At 40.1% G+C, this 23706-nt stretch overlaps 1 protein-coding gene across 3 annotated transcripts in view; it reads right to left on the minus strand.

Moving 5' to 3' along the window:
• The window catches only part of RRAS2 (RAS related 2), a 74975-nt gene that overhangs the window by 17222 nt on the left and 34047 nt on the right, over positions 1-23706 (minus strand). The window contains exon 1 of one of the 3 annotated variants that reach the window (XM_045484604.1): positions 19350-19400. The exons of 1 other annotated variant lie outside the window; for it this stretch is intronic. In XM_045484604.1, the coding sequence (XP_045340560.1) occupies positions 19350-19385 (36 nt within the window). In that variant the 5' untranslated portion in view covers positions 19386-19400. Of the gene's footprint in view, positions 1-17215; positions 17235-19349; positions 19401-23706 lie in introns of those variants that run through there. One more of the 3 variants, XM_045484607.1, reaches the window with a different exon arrangement.

Here is a 23706-nt window from a genome sequence, read left to right on the forward strand (position 1 = left end):
GAGCATCTCCTTTGCTCTCCCCTCTTGACTGACTTCCTCAAAGCCTACTTTCCCCCTGGCTCATTACCAAATCTGAGAGAATGACTTGGAGGAAGGCAGCTTAATGCTGGGAGCCAGAGCCAAAGGGGTTCAGCCATTCTTCAGGCAAGGGTTCCTGGCAGCTAGACCTGCTGGCTCCAGGGACACAGCATTCTTAAGTGACAACCCCCGGCATGTGTAGTATGCAAACACCAAGAAGCTACTCAGAAGTAGGCACTCTGAACAAGACTTCTAAAGAAACTCCTGGTTGGGGAGTTGGGGGTGGGAGGGAGACACAGATCTGCTTGCTACTACTATGACCTCATATATTGTATTTTTGAAGGACACTTTCAATACTTTATTTATATTTTAGGATTAACTTTAATTGCTTAAATGCTGGGGTTTTTTTGTTTTGTTCTTACAACAAAGTCAGTAAAAGAAACATTTACCAACAAGAGCAGCTCTGAGTAGAAATCCATCTCCATCACCACCCTATTCCCATTTAAAAATAAACAGGTATCAAAACAGAGATTATACTTTTTGGCCTCTGCACCTCTTCAAAAAGTGATACAACTGGCAACAAATAGTACCTTTATGCCCACTATTCTAAACAACTTAAAACTGCAGTCTTTCCCCAAGCAAGTTGGATAAAAGCATACTGTTTACATCTTTTTAAGATTAGTTTCCTGAAACAGGTTTCTCAGCAAGAATCGGATACTTCCTGCCATGCTTTTCATCTTGTAAAACCTGAATTTTATTGACTACTCCCAGTTTATACCTAAATGTGCTAAAATGTGCTGCACTGTCCCTCCCACTCTGAAAAAATAATGGACAAATATTAAATATATTTTAATCATGAATAACTAAAATTCTTTCGATGTGACAGGTTTGTTTTTTCTTTTGCACTGTTGAGACAGAATTAAGACATTAACGTATGTAGAAGATTATTGGGTTTAAGTAACTTTGAGGGCCATTAAAACAAATTTTGTTTTCCTTTTAGTGGCTATTTAAGTTTCACATTTTCTTTGGCCATCTTAGCTCCTGAAACGTAATAAAAATTTTGCCACTTAGCTAACTAACACTGGCATGCACTTGTTTCACTGATATTAATTTTTAAGGCAAACTAATTGCTGGAATTTCTAGATATTTAGGTCTACATTTCATCTTCATTGTGTCCTGTTTTCAAACTGCACCTGTAGGGACCATCGCCTTGTTGCTATATATCGATTTTAAGGAGCCATCCTCTTTGTAAGCATCTTTCTCCTTCATAAAAATTCATCCTAAGGGGCGCCTGGGTGGCTCAGTCAGTTGGGCGGCCAACTTTGGCTCAGGTCATGATGTCGTGGTCCGTGAGTTGGAGCCCCGCATCGGGCTCTGGGCTGACAGCTCAGAGCCTGGAGCCTGCTTCAGATTCTGTGTGTCCCTCTTTCTCTGCCCCTCCCCCATTCACGCTCTGTCTCCCTCTGCCTTTCAAAACTGAATAAATGTTAAAAAAAAAAAAAAAAATTCATCCTAAGGAGACCGCTCCAGGCCCTGACTGACACAGAATCCAAAACCCTCTTCTCTCTCGAAATTCCTATAAGCCACAAGTCACAATGTGCCTAAAAAGAGCATTCTTCATGCGCAGGTAGCAGGTAACGTATATAATCATCCTCTCCCACTACGAAGACATCATGTTTCTGTTACTTAAACCCAGGCACCAGATATTTAAGGTAGCATATCACCAACAAGAAATCAGTCTCTGGTGATGGACAGTGCTGGATTTGATACTAACTGTGCCACTTTCTAGCTGTGGAAACTGAGACATGTTACTTCTCTGACCTTTAGCATCTGTAAAATAGGACAGTAACAAACCCTCCTGGAGCAGATAAACTGAAGAAATATTTATAAAGTGCCAAGACATGCTGATGATTGATAAATGTTAACCACACTGTATTATTATTTCTGTCACACAATTAGATGATATGAGTTAGTGTTTTTATTCAAGTATAAAGACTCGTTAATCCCAGGAACAGCTGTAATAATTCCAATCCTGCTTATACCACAAACCAACCTTGGGACTTGGTATCCAAAATGTTGTGAGTCAAGATAATCTCCCCATCTGGAGTTTTGGAGATATTGTCTGGAACCTGAGCAGTAATTACACAGATATACACATAGGTAAAAATTCATCAAGCTGTACACAAGCTGTGTGCACTTTTTTGTACAAATTACACCTCTATATAAGACACATAAATTTAATGGCCCCCTACTGTTTACAGGATTCAGTACTTTACACAACATGCAAATCCTTCTAGTTTGATCTATGCTGCTCACCATTCGAAGCCTTATTTTTCACTACCTAAAGTCCTCAGCCAATTGCTCTTGCTATCCTGGTTTCATTCGTTTGACAGTTATTTATAGACAGCATCACAGGGACAAGGCCCTATTTTCACAGAGCCCACTGCTTTTTAGACAACACCCAGTAACTGCGCTGTGGCTGTGGGTGAGAGGAATAGAGAATGTTAAATGTACTGGCCAAAGAACTGAAACAGCATAAAATGCCAATACCATGCTAGTTCAGAAGGCAACAAAACATAAGTGGTTAATACCCTACTCCTGTAGGAACTGTGTGTACACTCACTTATAAACATAGTCCAGCAATTTGCCAAAAAAGAATACAGTCTCTCTCCTGAGGCTGCTAGAAGTTACCAACCACAGTCCAGAAAGGATATTCTATAGCAGATCGTAAGAAAAAAATAAGTACAGTATTTGCATAGCAGAAGACCATAGAGAACAGTACAGAAGAGGGAAGGGGGACAGCAAAGAGAAAGTAATGTGCTTTCTTGGTATCACAAGAAAGAATGCATGCAGAAGGATCCCAGAAAGAAAGAGAACGCCTGCTTTCAAAGGGCAGGATGCCTTCCAGGTAGTAAGAGGGGCAAATGGAGCTAAGTCTCTTTAAGGTTAAGATATACAGAGAAAAGTTTAGAATGAGGGAAGCTATCCCATTCACACAGGGAGTCTATTTCCCCCTGATAAAATCTGACAACCTGGCGTGGGTAAGGTCGTCAGAAGCCCTTAGTAACACAAGAGCATTATGCTGTGATGGCAGGAATAGTATTCCTGATTATATGCCACTAGATTGCACAACAGGAATTCTGCTTGGCTTAAGAGAATTGCCAGCTCGCCATCTTCCCATTCATAGCAGCCTTAAGGAAGAAACAGAAGGGGGAAGGGGAGGAAAGAGAATAGGCTGAGGCCACTTCTGCATTCAGTGGGCGAGTGAGAGCCCACTTTCTCCTGACCCCCAGCTACTGGTGAGAGTGCAGTTCCCAAGCACTGCCACAGAGCGGTGTCTGGTCTATACACTGGGACGGGTAATGTACTGGAAATTGTGTGGAACTCCGTAAATCTAGCACACTGGTTAAATTCACTACCCTTGCATATGTAAAGACAGGAGGCTAGATCTAAAGTGCCACTGGGGAGTTCTAAACAAACGACAGGACATTTCTGAGCACAGTGCCATTTTCAGGAAAGTCTCAGGAGTCCTCTAAAAACATGGGGTACAGGAGGAGGGGAAAGGGAGACTTTTTTTCTTGACATCCTCGTCAGCTCACCCTTTTCCCCCACACTACACACAGAATCCACATCATGAAACATTCCAGGTACAGAATTCTGTGGTTCTCTGCTCCCCCCCACTCCAAGTCAGTACTTTCCTATTCTTAATTCTATGCACAAAATCTGTATTATGTTTTTTTTTTTCAATTATGACAGAATAAACCAAAACAGGTTTCCTAAGGGCCCATTTTCTATTAATACAAGCACTTATAAAGTCTTTGTTGGTAACAGCATGATGAGAAGAAAACTTATGGGCTACAGGGTCTGAAAAACCTAAAATTCAAACCCAGATACCGTTCCACTACTAGAGGCCTTGGGTAAACTGATTAACATCTCTAAAGCCCATTTTCTTAACAGAAAAGGGTAAGAAGAGGGATAATTTAAGGAGGGCATGTCCCAGTGCCTGCTTCAGATGCAGCACTGAAGGATCATGGGAAAAGAGAAACCTCTGACCCAAGGGGCGGAGCACGGCTGCCCTGAGGCAGCCACGGAAGAGCCTGGCCAGAGAGAGCAGTGTATGCCCCATTCTCTTCCTGGCTAGGACTGTCTGTCTGCCTAGGTTCCACTGCCTCATCCCACCACAGTATCCTAGTGTGTGGGGCCACCAGGGAAGCAGCAGGGTGGAGTGGAAGGAGCCTGAGTTATACAGACCAGAATACAGTTCAGCTACTTTTACTACCTATGGGAAATTAAAGCACCACATTTAACCTGTCTGAACCTCAGTTTCCATGTCTGTTAAGATGGAAATAATACTGAGCTTGCAGGATTGTTGTGAAAAGTAAAACTACTCTATGTGGAATACAAAGTACAGCCTATGACACACAGTAGGCCCTTGTAAGTCTTAGCTACTGAAGGCCAATCCAATCCATACCTTACTTCCTTTGCAAGGCCTTCAACACCCCAACCAGAAAACAATCTCAATATGCCTTAATTTCTCTTATCCTTAAGGTGACAGGTCTGGATTTCCCCAACTTCAAGTACTGTAGACTGTGATTTGGAAAATATATACACCAAACTTTATATATACCTTGGAACTGATACTTACATTTTCCTTTTCCAATTGCTTATCTTTTCATATATGTGTACATGTGAATGTATAAATGATGCACTGAGCTAAACTCAAAAGAGTAGAAGCATACTTTCCTTCAAAGCTCTTCCGTGTGCAAGCTCTTCCTTGCTCCTGAATGAAATCTAACAAGTCTCCTAATTTTTTCCAATCACTCTTTGATTATACATAATTGTTCAATCACTATCAGCCCCAAAACATCATGATTTCAATAGTTAAGATGTCTAGTATTGACAATTAGTCAATACTCATCTAAATTAAAAAGCTTCTTTCTCCCTTCTGAGATAGAGCTTTCAAGAAGTCTGCAGTGGAGTGGGGGGTGTGGCAGGGGGCACCAGTCAACTATTCTTTCTTTCCCCATTTTGCATCTCTTCTACCTCTAACAAGGCTACCTCTGGCTCCTTTAGTTTTGGAACTGAAGGACTGGGGAGAGGTAAGGGGAGTTGAAAGGCCGCACCAATGAAATCTGGTGCCCATGCTAACTTTCTGTGGGTTTCCTGGAAGAATCTTACATGAGACCCTCCATGTGCAATTCCCATGACTTTAGTGAGAAGAAGCTGTTTACACTTCTAACCCTCAAATCCTGGAATTTCCATTTCCATCCTGGTTCATATCATCTTCTAGGTGGCCATGCACAGCATCCCTCTTTAGAAGGGTTTAACCTGGTTCTATCCAGAGGCTCAAGGAAACACTACTATCTCTGAAATACAGATTACTTACTAACTATACAGCCCTCTTCCTTTCTCTCTGCTCTCCTATGGATCCACAGATTCTCATACTATTCATTATACTCTACCAAATACCAGGGATACATATCGAGTTTTCAGAATGATTCTAGTAGACATTCCCTTATCATTTGGCTTCAATGAAAGGGGTTTAAGAGAAGCATCCTGCTCTCTAGAAGCTATGTGTGGAGGTAGGAAAAGACACAGAACACACCACAAACTAACAACTCTCTCTAAAAACATCCTGGTCTTAGAACCCTTAACTCTCCACACTTTATTTACTGGGGATAAAGAATGGGCTAAATGTGCAAAACCAATTTAAGGCCACCTTCTAAGGCCACCTTAGGCAAGTTCTTGAAATATGAAGGTAACCTGGTAACTACTGCTTTATTCTCAGCCTCTCAAGCTTCAAGAGAAACTCAAATATGGTAGAATTCCAGTTAAAGCCCTGTTATAGATTTCCAACTAGATTTGATGTCCAAGGCCTACCTCATGCATCTTAGAACTTTCTTGGAGTTAATAAGCAAGGTACACTGCATATAGTCAGAACCTCAAAATACTGGAATACTTAAAAAACACTCTAGGTATGAAGATTATAATGAGAAGTCAGAAATTTATTTCCCAGAGCACAAGGACCTGGTTAGCTATCTATCAGTGCCTCTGTTTGCTAAGACAAGAGCAGTGTAAATCCCTCTGGTAACACTAGAGAAGGCTGCAACAACTTCAGGCAGCTGGGGCCAGAGTCAGGCTCTTCCTGGTGTCACTTTTTAACAGCAGCTGTCAAGTCACAGAGAACCTTTGTTCCCTGCAACACCCTCTCTTATTGTTATGTCAAATGTTTCCAATATAGTTGATATTCCTTTACTCAAGGACATATTTTTTCCTGACTGCAATTAGTATTTCATTTAACCTAACATGTATAATTACGGAGATCCCCATAATGGATCTTCCAGGACTCTAATGCAGAATAAAGAATACCCTAAGTCCAGTAATCCTTTTAGTTTCTTCTTAACAAAACTCAGGCCTTCAGTCAATGTTGCTAATTGTGTCAGACTGTCTATAGCCACCCTGTGCCTTTCATGTGACTTCTGTGCCATCTCAAGGATGATACTCACACCTCAAGTGAAGTATTCGGTTGCAAACCGATGGGCCTGGTATGGAATGAGAAAAAGTACAGTACAAAAGTCAACTTACAAACTGGTTCTATTTCAAATGTTTGTTTCTAAGTCAGTTGGTGCTCATTTCCCCAGGGAAAAATTGTTCTCATCTGTGTTTAGGTCCATAAGGCCAGACCACAAGAGCTACCACTGAAATACGGTCCCAAGCCAGTATTAACCCTGAATTCTATTCTAACCTCTGAAGCAGAGGCATTTGGCCCAAGAAGAGATGGGAAGGGAATTTCCCTTCCTTTCCTTTCCCAGGGCAGACAGCCAGGTAGAAGCTGCACCAATGAGGAAAAGTTTATCTTTGGGGCACCCCTTGGACAACCCAGCCGCATCATCCTGCCCCAACTTCCCATTACCCCACTCTTAACCTATCTTCAGCTTCCCTCTGAAAATGTTCTAAGTAGAAAACCACTTACTACTCTCCCCACCATTCCTTCCATTCTCTGCTCTCAAATCAAAACTAACACTCCCTCAGGAAAGCTAGATCTCACCCAGAGGCACTAGGTGGAAAATCATCAGTCCAAATTAGAGCACGCTGTGGTAGGAGTTCACCCCTAGCTCACCCCTTCAAGTGATGCTTGCTCTTTTAAAAAGCAAAATTCTGGGGCACCTGGGTGGCTCAGTCGGTTGGGCGTCCGACTTCAGCTCAGGTCATGATCTCGCGGTCCATGAGTTCAAGCCCCGCATCAGATTCTGTGCTGACAGCTCAGAGCCTGGAGCCTGTTTCAGATTCTGTGTCTCCCTCTCTCTCTGACCTTCCCCTATTCATGCTCTCTGTCTCTCTCTGTCTCAAAAATGAATAAACATTTAAAAAAAAAAAGTTTTTTAAAGCAAAATTCTAAACCAAAATGAATCTTTAGTAACATTTTTGGCACAGGTCAAAAAGAGAAAGAAAAGCTTCAGACTCTGTGAAAGGAAAATTATTCAGGGTGTAAACCACCATTTCATGATGTCAGCTCACCAAAGGGAGCGTTACCTTACTCCTCAATTCTTTTAATCCTCCTGAACCCACAGGCTTTAAAAGGAAAGAGAAAAGATTTCCTCTTTCCTTCTTTCCCTTCCCTCCACAAACCCTATCAACTTGTAAAACTAAGGAACTGCGTGTGAACTAAAAATTTTTGGTTCACAGTACCAGGGGAGTGATTTTAATAAGGGGGTGGGGAGGCTGCCAAGGCTATAACCAGTATTCATATATACAGATTACTAGTAGGTAAGACAAGCTTAACTCAGGTACTGCCTACACAACTACATATCCATCCTTCAGAGCTGCCATAATATTTAGAAACCAATGAGCGACTGAAAGCCAGTGGCCTCTACCTACAGCATGATAGAGTTTATTTCCCTTGTTTGAACTTAATAGTTATTCATTTGCTCTCATCCTGCAATAATTGCAGTCTCATTTCAAAAGATAACATATAAAGCCTAAATGAAGTTCTAAGGATAAGAATTAACAATTTTTTTAAAGTACAATGACAACTGGCAGAGATAGAAGTGATAAACAGAGGGCCGTAAGCCTAAATATGTATGATATGTGGACATTAATAAATAGCTCATATTATCCCCATGGGAAGTTTGAGTAAATCCCATGATGTTCCCTTTTGCACACCAAGTCTTTATGGTGTCTTTCAGTTCTTGCTTTAATGAATCTCATCTCCTAGGGAATGTCCCTATCCACCCCATCCTTCCTATTCTGATAGCTATTACCTTAGGTAGGTTAGTCTTCCTTACCTCTACCCTCATGTGGACTGGAGCTGCCTAAACAACTGGCCTCTGTGGGACATTTTAGATGAACAAGACAGCCCCTGAACTCTGGGGCATGCAACTGTTCAGGCCTCACCTGGGTCCCATCTCTGTATCCTTCCTGTCCATATCAGAGTCTTCCCATGGCGGGGGGGGGGGGGGGGGGGGGGGGGGGGGAGGGGGGACCTCACACAGACCTCAGAGCCAATACTGACTTTAGGCAGGAAGCATTTTCAACCATTACAAGATCCACATTCACAGTCTCAGCACTATTGGCTCTTACTTGCCTGACCTTAGCAGGACAGTAACAATGCTGATAACTGCTTCTGTTTCATTCCCAAATCCGACATCACCATCTCTCCACCTTCTTCTCAGACTTTCCCAATCAACACAGGGTTCCAACTGTTATAATTGGCTGCTGCTACACTTAACTCTTTTCTTCTACTGGTAATCTGCTAAGTAATCCAGGCCATTCCTAGAACTAGGGCCTCTTTTTAAGAGCTTTATTGGAATATAATTCACATACCATAAAATTCACCCATTTAAAGTATGTTGTTCAACAGTTTTTAGTAATTCACAAGGCTGTGCAACCGTCATCACTGTCTAATTCCAGAACATTTTCACTACCCTCAAAAGGAATCCTATACCCCTTAGCAGTCTTTTCCCCTTGTCCCATCCCCTCCCACTCCTAGGACCACTAAACCACCCATCGGGACATTTCATGTAAATCCAGTCATACAACATGTGGTTTTTTGGATCTGGCTTCTTTTACTTATTAGCATACATTTTTAACGTTCATCCATGTTGCAGCATGTATCAGTGCTTTGTTTCTCATTCCTTTCTCAGTGATATGCCATCACATGGATATATCATACTATATTTATCCATTTATCAGGTAATGGACATTTGAGTTGTTTTTATATTTTGGCTATTATGAATGATGCTGCCATGAACATTCATGTATAGTCTTTTGGGTTAACATATGCTTTCACTTTTCTTGGGTACGTACCTAATGGTGGGATTGCTGGGTCATACTGTAACTCTATGTTCAACTTTTTGAAGAACTGCCATTTGTTTTCCAAGTAGCTATGCCATTTTACATTCCCATCAACAGTGTTTGAGGGTTCTAATTTCTCAGTATCCTCACCAATACTTATTGCTGAACATGTACGTGTCTTTTTAATTCTAGCCATCCTAGTGGATGTACAGTAATATCTCCTTACAGTTTTTTTTTTTTTTTTAAGTAATCTCTACACCCAACATGAGGCTCAAACTTACAACTGCAAGATCAAGAGTCACGTGCTCTAATGACTGAGTCAGCCAGGTGCCCCTCCTTACAGTTTTCATTGGCATTTCCCCTAACAGGATATTGAGTATCTTTTCACATGCTTATTGTCCATTTGTGTACCTTCTTTGGACAAATGTCTGCTCAAATCTTTGCCCACTTTTAAACTGGGTTGCCTTTTTACTGTTCGCTGTAAGAGTTCCTTATATATTCTGGATACAAATCCCTCACAAGATCTATCATTTGCAAAATTTTTTCCTATAGCCCCGTTATTTTAAAGTCTTCCTACCAGTCTACCTCAACCCTGAACTTTCCCCATCACACTGAACTTGCTCTGCCTATACCATACCCTAGCACAGTTCACTTGTGCCAGTTTGTGAATTACTACCTACTTCATCAATTCTAATATGCCATCAAATTTAAGACCAACATTAATTTATGTGCCAAGAAAGAATAAAAAAACATCAACTATGGCATGTCTTTGATTATGAAGCCTCTCAATGTCAGAGACACCAGAATGCAGGGGAAATGTCTCTTAGAATCAATGAAATACAGTAGTTCTACACAACAACTCTGTAAGGCTGGTATTGTTCCCGATGAGATCATTGAGGCTCAGCAGCTAAATGACCTATCAGAGGTCACAAAGTCAGTAGGTTGGTAGAACTGAGATCCAAATTCAGGTCTGACTCCAAAGCAACACCACTTCCATTACACTTTCTTTAATCTGCCACGTTAACATCAAAGCATGCAACATCCACCAGTTTAAAAAAGAAATCTTGTTACTCTTAAAATAACTTACTTTTAAAATTATAAACTGCTATTGCCAAATAGAAAAAAAAATTAAAAGTTTCATTCAAAATGAAAACACTCCATTTCTACATTAAGAATAAAGGTCTAAGGATGGCAACATAAAACATTACACACACACACACACACACACACACACACACACACACACTTTTTGATCTAGCAATTTCACTTCTGGAAATGTATCTTACCAATACATCTGTTCATAGGAAACAACATGTACAAGATTATTCATTATTGAATTTTTTTTTAATCTAAAAGAATGGAAGCAACTTAAATGTCCTTCAGTAAATGACTGCTTAAATTATAAAACCCTCACTCAATATGAATGCAGCCATTAAAAAAAGAATGACTTCATATACTAATAATGTGGAGTAATCTCCAAGATATGTTGTTAAATAGTTAACTATTTGCTTTATGGTGCATAAAATATCTCTGGAAAGATACACAAGAAAGATACACAAATACCATTACCTGTGGGAAGAACCCAACCTGGTTGCTGGGAGACACCGGATGGGAGGGAAAATTTACTGGAGGCTTTGAAATCCAAAATATGTGAATGAAAGAGGGAATCAAGGGGAAAGACCTAGACATATTAAACACAAACTCTTTAACAATAAAAGCAGAGCATGAGAGTGTGAAAACACCTGATTATAGTCCCAGCTCTACAACTAGAGAAGTGTTCCTGGAGGAGTCAACCTCTGTCTTGACTTTCAGTGTGAATGAGGAGTTTGCTTTGTATGATCTTTTAAAAGACTCCAGCTAATTTTATTATGGCATGTTTAGCTCCTACACTGTGTCAAATGTAATTTGTATATGATATAAAGAATTCCTTTGTTTTTATGTGTATGATAAAATAGAAAGAATATCAGATTTTAAGCCAGGAAGGTTTGCTTACAGCCGTAGCTCCCACTACTTTCTAGCTGTAGAATTTGCAGCAAAGCACATCACTAACACAAAATACTATTACCTGGGAAGTTGAAGTTATAGCTACTTTCAAAAGTTTGTTACAAGGAGTCAAATAAGATGCATAAAAATTTACTAATATTTTTATGCCACTATGTGAAATGTAAATTATTAATATACACAGAATCCCCCTTCAGGTATTATAAACTAAGTGTAGGAATGAATGTGGATTTTGGAGTCTGTCAGGCCTGGATATCCCATTTGACTGGTATGAGATCTTGGGAAGGTTATTTAAATCTCTTTAATAAATCTTAAATCTCAATTTCCTGACCTATCAGATGACCATAATGATTCTCACTTGAAAGGGCTACTGTGGAGATTAAATGGCACGGTCAAATACCCTGTACACTGCTTAGCTCAAAGCAAGCACTTAAAAAATGGTTCTCTTCCTTTCCAAACTTAGAAAGGAAAGACTGCCCCATAAAGCAGGTAACTAACCAACTCCTTTTGCTGCCCAGAGCCTGGCCTGTTACTTCCCTTTTCATTTCCTTTCCCTTCAATCCACTGCCACATACAAATATCCTAAAACCCATCTTAATTTCTCATCTCTTCTAGAACACAGAATGAATGATCTGTAGGAGCACAACTAGAGGTAAAGGTGGCTGGTGATTTTCACAGCCCACGTTCTACTCAACTTTTAACAAATGCTAACAGAGCACCTACAATGTCTAAGGAGCTGAGGACGGAATCCAGGTCTCATGGGGCTGTGGCAGTTCTGTGGAAGGCTGACCGTCAACATATAAATATGTATAATATAGCAAAGGTCATATGACCTCTAAAGGAAAATAAAGGGGCTGACAGCAGCAGAAGCTAGCAAGGAGAATGCGATATTGAGGGCCAGGGAGGACTTTGCCTGCAATGTGACATTTGAGGACAAAATCCAAGGTCAGTGGAGAGAATCAGCCACGCTGCTATGTGGAGAAAGATCACTGCAGGCAGAGAGAACATCACGTTAAAGGCAGTGACGTGAGAGTATGGGTGACATGGCTGAGCAGCAGCAAGGAGGGCAGCGTGGCTATGACAGAATCAACGACAGGGAGAACAGTACATGAATGGAGGCAGTCAGAGCCTGTAGGCCATGGTAACGACTTTGGGTTTCATTCTAAATAAAATGAAAACCACTGCTGAGTTTGATGCTCTAATCTTACTCTATACTGGCTGTTGCCTTCCTTTCCCACTCTTGCTATGCAACAGACAGAATTCTTCTGATACTTCTAATCCATAGGGATTAGCCAAGAACCATCCCACAGACGTAATCAAAGCAGTGTGTAGGTACATGGTGCTTATGATGCCCTTTAAGATGTTGTGACAAAAGATTTCTATTGATTCGGGGGGGGAGGGGAAGCACTTTATACATATTTAGAAAAATGTTGGTCAATTATACCTAAAAAATGTATTACTGAAATAATTTAAGTTTACTTATTTATTTTGAGAGAGTGAGAGAGAGAGTGCGCACACGCGGGAGCAGGGAGGGGCAGAGAGAGAGGAGAGAGAGAATCTCAAGCAGACTCCATGCTGTCAGCCCAGAGCCTGACACGGGGCTCAATCTCACGAACCAGGAGATCATGACCTGAGCCGAAATCAAGAGTCGGACACTTAATTGACAGAGCCACCCAGATGCCCTTAAATAATACATTTTTAAATATGCTTAATTATTTTATAGAAACATAGGTACAAATGAAGGATATTAACATTGTGAACTACCAAAGATATATGTACACCCAGGCAAAATGTTCAACGAGCTTTGTTATTGTGAAAAACTATTAACAACCTAAAAGTCCGTTAACAGGAAATGTTAAATGAATTATGGTAGATCCATTATAGAAAAGTGCCACTGAAAGAATGAGATAAGTCTCTATGTATGGATTTCAAAAGTATCCACGGTATATCAAGGTCATTCATTCAACAAATATTTGATAAGTACTTACTACTCAGGAGCTGGGGTACAGTCCTGAGAGAGAATGAAACTGATACGGCCCTGGTGCTTGTGGAGCTCACATCTTAGTAAGGGTGACAATACATAAGCAAGCAGAATAAAGATGACAATTTTTGAAACAAGTGCTACAAAACAGAACAGACCTATGCGGATCAAGAATGGATGGGGGATGGGGCTTGTTTTTAAAACTGACATTACCAAATACTATAGCCATGGGTCTATAGCACAGGTGAACTTTAAAAAAAAAAAAAAAAAGGCCTTATTTTTTTTTTTTTTAATTTTTTTTTTTTCAACATTTATTTATTTTTGGGACAGAGAGAGACAGAGCATGAACGGGGGAGGGGCAGAGAGAGAGGGAGACACAGAATCGGAAACAGGCTCCAGGCTCTGAGCCATCAGCCCAGAGCCCGACGCGGGGCTCGAACTCACGGACCGCGAGATCGTGACCTGGCTGAAGTCGGACGCTTAACCGACTGCGCCACCCAGGCACCCCATAAAAGGCCTTATTGAACCTCTTCTCCTAGTAACAATAAGAACTAAATTTCTCATGGCTTCCATTTCAAAGTGGGAGAGAAGGAGAGAATGTTCTCACCAGAGGTTTCCTCCAAACCACAAGCCAGGAGGCTGGGCCAGCACTTCTCAGAAAGTGGTTCTGTCTATTCACACCAAGGACTACCCTTCTTACTTCTGATTATTTAACCTCATTTATCCACCCAGCAATTCTTGGCTTCTATGAAATCCCTCCGTGCGGCACACAAATTTAAATCAGACTAGATCACTGGATAAATTTAAACTCTTTTAAGTGGAGACAAACATGGTTCCTATCAAAAGGAACCATACATTCGTCTTACAAAAATACCCAAATATGTAGATTTAAAAAGTCAAGAGCTAAATGGCATGTGTCCACAGAATTTAAGACTTTACTCACACCATTTAAACATCCCAAATTATAGCTTGTCTATATGTGCACAGCCTAATTTCACAGTACAAGAATGCCACATCAATCACAAACCACACGAAGAGAAAATAAATACGCAACTAAATTCTGAATCACATTTGTATGTACTTAAGTCAGCTACTAAAACTATTACTCTGTTTAGTAAAAGTACTTTTACAGCGCTTACTTGCAGATTCAAGAAAAGGTTTACTCACTGTAGTGGGCTGAACTGTGGCACTCAAAAAAAGACTAACTCCTAACTCCTAACACCCCAGTACCTGTGAATGGGACCTTATTTAGAAATAGGGTCTTTGCAGATACAATTAAGTTAAGGATGTACAGATGCGGTCATCCTGGATTTAAATCAAATCCTTGCATCTTTATAAGAGAAAAGAGTAGAAGATCTGAGACGCAAACAGACAAGACCCAGAACGGAAGGCCACGTGAAAGCAGAGACAGAGACTGGAGTAATGTGTCCACACAGCCAAGTACAACAAGGGCTGCCAAGAATCACTGCAAGCTGGGAGAGAGGCATGGAACGGGATTATCACTCAGAGCCTCCAGAGGGAAACTAACTCTGCTGACAACTTGACTTCAAGGTTTTGGGCCCCCAAACCGTGAGCGAATACATTTCTATTGTCTAAAGCTACCAAACTTGTGCTAATTTGTTATAGCAGACCTAGGAAACTAATACACTCATCTATAAAATATGAACTCCTTCCTTCTCCCTAATAATTTTTTGTGTGCATTTTACTCATTTTACAAGTGAGTGAAAAAACAGAGTAGTTTTTCTATTCATAAGCTAGTAGAACTGAAAAACTGAGCTGCCTTCATAGTAGCAGCGTTACAATCTATTGCAAAAAGGTATACATAGACACATGAAGTAAGTTTTCATTCTCTGGACTAGAAAGATTCAGTTGGTCAACAAAAACACAAAAAGTGAAAGAAAGTAAATGGATTTAAATGGTTCTAACTTTGGGGAAAGTAGTCAAAAAATATGATAAAGTCAAGAATTCATAACTAACTGTATTATTTTTAGTTGTTTTTTAATTATAAAACAATACAGCCTCATTCATTGTGAAATTTGGAAAATCGTAAGAAAAAATGTTAAACTCACCTTCAGAATCAAATCCTGTCCTCACAATTTCTCCCCTTAATTGCTCAAGTAAGGCCCATCATTACAGACCTTTGTTTACAATCAAGTTCATATGGCAGTTACACAACTATGAAATTGAGGGTCTACAATGGAAATTCTGATCTAATTTTAACATAGGCCTTATAATTGAAACACACAAATGGGAACTACAAGGAGAGGCTATTGTCATGGGGGTTTCCGACAAGGTGCTTTCCCTTGATCATTTTGGGTCCTAAACTGTTCTGGTCTCTAATCATAATTTACATATCAACCAAGCACTTGATTTTAGAAATAATATTTTTAAGTGGTGAAAAGCAGCCGATGAAGATCAAAATATTAACAAGTTTTATTCAGCAGTTTGACTAATGATCTCCCACATTTCACTTTCATTTTATTTTCTCAAAAATAATAATTATCAGATAGATAGATGGCACAAAAGGTAGGTAAAGAGGAACAGCTAGTAGCTGCCACGCAATTGTGCAGGTTGCAACACTGAGAAAGAAAACTGTTGCCAAACCAAATCTCTGAATGCAGGTTAAACAGCAATGGTTTTGTTGAAAACAAAAATTTCACTAACTCCAGGTACATTTTCAATCTGTTCTGCCATCTAAATATGTTTGTTCAAAATTACACAGCCTCCCCACTCCTTCAGTGCAGGCTACACACAATGACTTCCTTCCGAAGAACGTGGAACACAAGGGGAAGAAGACTAGTAGCTTTAGAGCAGAGAAACCACACACACACTATCCTCAGCCAGACAACTATGGTCAACATCAAGAGTCAAGAATCGTGTTGACAGTGCACACCCTTGATGTGATGTGATAAGCATGGCACTTTCCACCTGTGTCTTCCTCCCCCCAAAACCCAAAACCCCAGTCTGGTCATAAGAAAAACATCAGACAAATTCCAATAGAGGGGCATTCTACAAAAATACTTGCTAAGTTCTCTTCAAAATGGTCAAGGTCACCAAAAAGAAAGGAAGTCAGCGAAGAGGAATCTAAGGAAACATGACAATGAAATGTAATGCAGTATCCTGATGGGACCACAGAACAGAAAACAGATTATTAGGTAAGAACTATGGAAACCTGAATAAAGTATTAACTTCGGTTAATAATAAAGTATCAATATTGGTTCATTAGTTTTTAAAAAACATACCATATAATTTAAGAAGTTAATAATAGAGAAACCAGGTGCTGGGTATATGGAAACTTTGTTTTATCTTCTCAATTTTTCTGTAAACCAAAACTTTTTTTAAAATTTTTTATTTTTTTGAGAGAGCGAGCAGGGGAGGGGCAGAAAGAGAGGGGGAGAGAGAGGTGCAGAGAGAGAGAGAGAGAGAGAGAATCCCAGGCAGGCTCCACATTGTCAGTGCAGAGCCCCAAGTGGGGCTCAAAATCACAAACCCTGAGATTATGACCTGAGCCAAAATCAAGAGACAGACGTTTAATCCACGCACCCCTAAAACTTTTCTCAAATAAAGTCTATTTTTAAAAAATTTACATGAAAATCATTTCCAGAAAAATAGTAATTAAGGTCTCAGTTTTCTAATCACCTACATATAAAAGCTATGGAAAACTAGGGCCGCTAAGCAGTTTCTTCTAGCACTAAGATTACATCTAGATTTTGCAAGACTGATAATTAAGGTACTCAGGGGCAAGATAAAGGGAGGCTAGACCTACACTACCTTTCAAGCAAATCAGATGATTTACAGTGATAAAGGTGTGAAAGCCCCAAGTCTCATAATCACAGAGCTACTTATAAATACGATAATCTCAAACCAATAAAAGTAACAAAAAATAGTTCAGAAGAAGATTCTTCTAAAGCAGAAACTTACGTGCAGAAGTTTGGTCGTTCTTCACCATGGACTAAAATAAACATTATGTCCCTAAACACAAGGACTCCCCATTTCCTCATTTACATAATGAGAAGTGACTTTGGCACAGTGCAATATTCAAAGGATACTCACAAGATAATACTATATCATAAATAAAAACATAACATTCTTAGTCTTTCACTTCACTGGAATCTGCTAAAAGCAACAAATTCAGGTAAAGTGTACCAGTACTTTGTCACTGAGGTAGGCGTCAGTATGAAGCAAGACAATCAACCACGGGAGAAAGACAGAATGGATGCAGGAGGGGAAAGTAGAAGTCATCGTGAACTACTTATTAACATTTACCAGGCCCTCCTCTTAAATATTTGCCTCCTCCTGCAGAAGTGTTCTGAAGAAACTCTCATTTCAATCAACACTTAAGTGAGATGACCCTAAAAACTGCTACACTGCAATTCAGCAAAAGTGGGCTTCTAAATGCAAGTCAGACATTGGAGATAACAAAAATAAACTGAGTAACAGTTCTTGCCCTCCGGGTATATACTCATGGTCAAACCAGAGGCAAGAAAACAAAGCCCATCTTTTGTTGACTCTAGGATGCCATCAATTGGAAGATGCATCCTATCTACAAAGACATTAAAATACGAATTTTGTAATGTCTCAGGGTGCCTGGATGGGTGAGTCAGTTACACGTCCGACTCTAGATCTCAGCTCAGATCATGATCTCACGGTTGATAGATCGAACCCCACGTCGGGCTCTGTGCTGATAGTGCTGAGCCTGCTTGGGATTCTCTCTCCCTCTCTCTGTCCCTCCCCCACTCACACATTTGTGCCCGCTCTCGCTCTGGCTGTCTCTCAAAAATAAAGAAACATTTTAAAAAGTTTATTAATGTCTCGGAATGGATAAGATATTACAGTTTCTGAGTGATAAATGCTAGGGTGAGTTTAAGAAAAAATGAACCGTGGAAGCAGAGATGTGGATGCACTACCAACTGACACTGCTACCTTCACAGTTCTGGGGTGCAGGTGTCACTTGAGCAGTGCCACAGCTTGTAATCCTCTACGTCAGTGGGGAAATACAATTCAAAAATTATTCATACATCTTGCCAGGAACAAATTTATTTACAAAATGCAAGACAGACCTGTACAGATGCAGACTATCTTTATTAATAAAATATTTTAGAGCCAACATGAATAAATTCATATTGACATTTCACTAAATTATTTGGGAAACAAAATGCGCTGGGCATTTCTTTTTTTTTTTTTTTTTTTTTCAACGTTTATTTATTTTTGGGACAGAGAGAGACAGAGCATGAACGGGGGAGGGGCAGAGAGAGAGGGAGACACAGAATCGGAAACAGGCTCCAGGCTCTGAGCCATCAGCCCAGAGCCTGACGCGGGGCTCGAACTCACGGACCGCGAGATCGTGACCTGGCTGAAGTCGGACGCTTAACCGACTGCGCCACCCAGGCGCCCCAGGCATTTCTTTAGTTCTAAGAAACGTAGTCATTTTATCAACAAGAAATTCAGAGGTGAGAGAACTTACCAGTTTTTCCTTTTGACCTTCCTCCACAAAACAAATCATACCCAAGCTTTCAAATGTATGAAGAGAGCAATCATCAACTACACTTCTAAAAGAGAATCAGGACAGAGCGCCTGGGAGGCTCAGTAGTTAAGCATCTATCTGAGTTTGGCTCAGGTCATGAGCTCACAGTTCGTGAGTTCGAGCCCTGTGTAGGGAGACCACGAGCCCCGCTTCTCTCCCCCTCCCCTCACTTGCGCCCTCTCTCTCTCAAAAGTAAACAAATAAATACATAAAGGAGAATCAGTCCATTTTTAGAGACAGCAGGAAGAGCAAAATCATTTTCATGTTCTTCCCCTTCAGTTAGGACTAACACTCTACTTTAGAACAGGAAAACCCTGTCTCTGCAAACTCCTTAAGGCCATGCACATAAACCCTAGAGAAATATTTGTTGAATGAATGAATCACTATCGTAATAAATCCTATTTTTGGACGTTCACTCTTTTAACACTACAGTGCCCAGGGATGAAATGGCATCTGTTCAGGTAGGTGCCCTTAGAAGCAAACGCCTTGTTCCACGGCAGTATTCCTGTGCCTAACCAATGGGACTCTCACCCAGTCTCCCAGGACAAGCTTCCCTGCTGTGGTCATCACAAAAGAGCCAGACTCGGCCAGGCCATGGAACAGCTAAGGCAAAAGAAATATTTCCTGAGGAAGGCAGACAGTGTACAGTAAAGACAACCGAAATACAGACATTTTATTGATTCTTTCAGTCCCCACTTTTGAGGCTATTCAAAAGTCACTGCAGATCAGACTTGCAGAAAAATTAAGTTTTACATTTCAAACTCCTTCAGGGACACATACATCAGATACACATTGAGTCACATGTATTGATTTGGCAACAATACCTCTACAGAGTTTATCATGTGCCAGGCACTAAGTATTTTGCTTACATTAGTTCACTGAAACCTCACAAGAAGTCCATTAGGTAGTAAGTACTTATTATTTGTCTCCATCTTACAGGTGAGGAAAAGGAGACATAAGAGGTTCAGTAACTTGCTCAAAGCCACAGGCAGTAAGTGGTAGAGACTGATTCCAAGCAATCTGGCTTGATTAGGTGCCCAAAACCACTACATTACACTGAGAGCTACCTTCGGAAAACAAAATAAATGTATTGCCTCTATTTTGTCTGTATTTATGGAGTAAAATGTCCAGACCTCAAATCTTCCCCACACATCTCAGTCAACCTTGACACTGGTAATAAGCTGGCCAGCAGGCAAAGGAGTGTTTCCTAGGTATGTATCACCGGCATTGCAATAAACACAGATATAAAACTATCCAGACTCCCTTCCACCTTCTGAGAGCACAAAAACTACAAGTTCACCATACGTAATGATTTCTCCTTCCCCTTTAAAGTGTTATCAAAATATCTCATACTCAATACTAAACTGACAAAAGGTCATGATGCTACCCAAGACTTATGGTAGAAAAATACAAATAAGTTTTATTTTTCCAAGTACAAAATGGTTACACAACCAAAACAATAGAAACTTGCAGGATAAACTAGCAAAAACAGATGCAAGAGAACCCAACATGATGAGATAAAGGAAGTTAGTTCCATTCAACACATACTGAGTCTAAGATCTCTTACCTTAAGGTACTCACAGTAAGCAAGCTGTCAGCCCAAAAGAGGAAAAGAAAGAGCTTACTAGAGAAATGATAATAAGATTATAAAATTCTAGACAACTCAACTGTAATCATTTACATACATACAACAAACTAATCACTTTACAAATGTTTAAAGAACAAGAAATGATAGGGGCAGGGGTAGTCACAGTGTGAAAAGAATATAAAGATGAGTTAAGTAAAGATCTTCCTGCATAATTGATTTATTTAGTTGTAGCACACTGTCTACTCACTCCATCCCACAAAAAAGCCACATTCATTTGAGGTCATTTTTACCTCTTGCTATTTCCTCTGCAGTGAGTCTGCAAAGTTGTGAGGCACGGTAGTGATCCTACTCATTGAACAGAAAGCAATTGAGTGAAACATACAAGCAACCAGACCTCTGGCACCCTGTGAAACCACAAGAGAGCAAGATCTTTTTTTTCCCCATGTTCTAACACATTTTTTAAAGTCTTTTTCTTAAGCAGCAGCATACCTTGAATGATTGCATGCTTGTCTAAAGTCACATGCTCTCTACCTAAAGTCAAGTCAACTGACACTGAAACTGGAGAGTAAGTCAAAAAAAATTTTTAAGTCAAAAATTTTAAAAGAGCTTCATTAAGCAACACTCACTTACTTGTTCATTTCCCTAATTTCAATCTATAAACAAAAGCAATGGAAAATTTTTCCTGTAGAAACTCATTCATACTTAGTCTTCAAAGTGAAACCAGGTTGGCCCAGAGATTTGCCTTAATCAATTTTTTAGTGCTTTCAGGAAAACTTATGTAAAAAGCAGAGGAAAGGAATTTTTCTGAAAGGCACTAAATATACTGTGTTTGCATAAAACTGTATGGATTGACAAAAATAAAAATACTAAATAATTTATTTCGAAATTTATTTTTCAAGATCCTAAAAGCAATTATGAAAAGAAACAGGATATAAGATATGGGAAAACCTTGAAAATAATCTTCGTAGTAACTTAAGCAACATAATGATAAAAGATAAACTGACTGTAAAGAACTAAATACAGGTCAATACTTTTAAACCTTTGGGGACTGTCCATAATACAGTCTCCCCTTCTACTAGCACAGAAGAGCTAGCTAATTGGGAGTAAATTTTATATTTTCTCAATACATTTCTCTTAGGGGAAAGGTGGTGGAATGGAGCAGGGAACTCCGTAAGGATGCACTGAAGTCCCTTATTCTTTATACTTACTCTCTGAAGGATGATCAAAAAGTACCAAAATATCTAAAGTCCCGAAGGAAGGTAGGGGTTAAACCCGAATCTGTTTGCTACTTCTGCCAAGTCCTGTGTTCTGTTGGTGCACCTTTGTTTCATCACTCCAGAGTGAGTGGGACTAGGGAGCAGGGAGTGGTCAACTTGCTAAGACCACTTTAGCCCACCTATTCCCACTTCAGCCTGGTGGGAGGAGATCCTTGTTACTGAACAAAATCTCAGAAATAGATCCTTTCCCTCCCGCCCACCCCCAACTTGTTTCTGGCCCAAAGTCTAGTCTCTAATTCAAATTCCGACTCATTCCTGAAGTTCTTCCTTTCCTGTGTTTTCTTATCAGTAAGACCTCCCTACTCTCATTTGAGCTAACCCCTGTCTTGGGACAGAATTAGAATGCCTGAATTGGGGCACCTGGCTCAGGCAGTTGGGCGTCGCGCATCCTAATTTCAGCGCAGGTCATGATCCCAGGGTGGTGGGGTTCAGCCCCACATTGGGCTCTGTGCTGAGCATGGAGCCTGCTTGGGGTCCCCTCCCTCCCTCCCTCCCTCTCCCTCCCTCTCTCTCTCTCTCTCTCTCCCCCCCTCTACCACGCTCAACACTCGGAAGGAAGGGAGGGAGGGGAATCCTGAAGAGTCCTAGGACCATAAGAAGAAAAAATTAAGAAAGAAAAGAACTTTGCTACACATATACAAAAATCAGGTCCAGAAGTGGTAAAAGCCAGTTCCGCCAAACTTTCAGGGAGCAGGTAATTCCAGTAGTACACAGATTCAGAGAAAACGAAAGGAGGAAATATTCCTCAATTCATGAGGCCTGTAAAATCTAGATACCAAATCAGACAAGGACATTAGGTAAAATGAAAATTACAGGTCAACTTCACTAAACCATAAAAAAAAAAAAAAAAAAAACCAAAAGCCCATAAATAAAATATTAGCAAACAGAATCCAACAGTATGTAAACAATATGTAAACAAGAATGCACATTATGAATGTATTCCATGAATCCAGAACAGAAAGATACATTGGCTTTTTTTTTTTTTGAAAAGTTACAAATTCACCACATGAACAGATTAAAGGAAAAATAACATGATCATAACAGATACAGGAAAAGCATGAGAAAATGTCACACCTGATCTTAAAAATACATAGCAAGTGGGACTAGAGGAAACTAAAAACCTGCAGAAATATTTTTTTAACAGTGAAACTTTAAAAATCAAGAACAAGAAATAATGTCCACTATTTATATTTATTATTTATTATTCATTTTATTACATTTATTCAATACTATATTTTAAAGTCCTAGCCAATGCAATATGAAAAAACAGAATTGAAAAAAAAAATTATTTGATATGTTTATTAATACAGAAAACCCCACAGAAGATACAGATTATTGCCAACAGAATTCTACAAGGTGTTTGGATACAAAAATCTATATAATGATCCCCAGAACCCCCTCCCAAAAAAAGCCATTTCTGTACACAAGCCATTACAAAACTTAAGCCAAACAGACGATGCCATTTATAATAGCAACAGTAAATATACAGTAACTGGGAGTAAATCTAATAAAATATATTCTAGACCTTTATAGAAAGAAATTATAAAGCTTTAAATAAAGGCCAGAGCACCTGGGTGGCTCCATCAGTTAAGCATCCAACTCTTCATTTTGGTTCAGGTCATGATTTCACAATTGTGAAATCAAGCCCCCATGTCTGGCTCTGTGCTGAGTGTGCAGTGCAGTCTACTTTGGATTCTCTCTCTGTCCCCTCACCGCCCACACCCACACACACAAACACAACACACGTGCACAAACACACACACACCCTCTCTCTCATTCTCTCTCTAAATAAACATGTAAAAAGGAAGGAAGGAAGGAAGGAAGGAAGGAAGGAAGGAAGGAAGGAAGGAAGGAAGGAAGGAAGGAAGGAAGGAAGGAAGGAAGGAAGGAAGGAAGGAAGGAAGGAAGGAAGGAAGGAAGGAAGGAAGGAAGGAAGGAAGGAAGGAAGGAAGGAAGGAAGGAAGGAAGGAAGGAAGGAAGGAAGGAAGGAAGGAAGGAAGGAAGGAAGGAAGGAAGGAAGGAA

The sequence above is a fragment of the Leopardus geoffroyi genome, chromosome D1 (assembly GCF_018350155.1).
Source record: "Leopardus geoffroyi isolate Oge1 chromosome D1, O.geoffroyi_Oge1_pat1.0, whole genome shotgun sequence".
Taxonomy (NCBI): Eukaryota; Metazoa; Chordata; class Mammalia; order Carnivora; family Felidae; genus Leopardus; species Leopardus geoffroyi.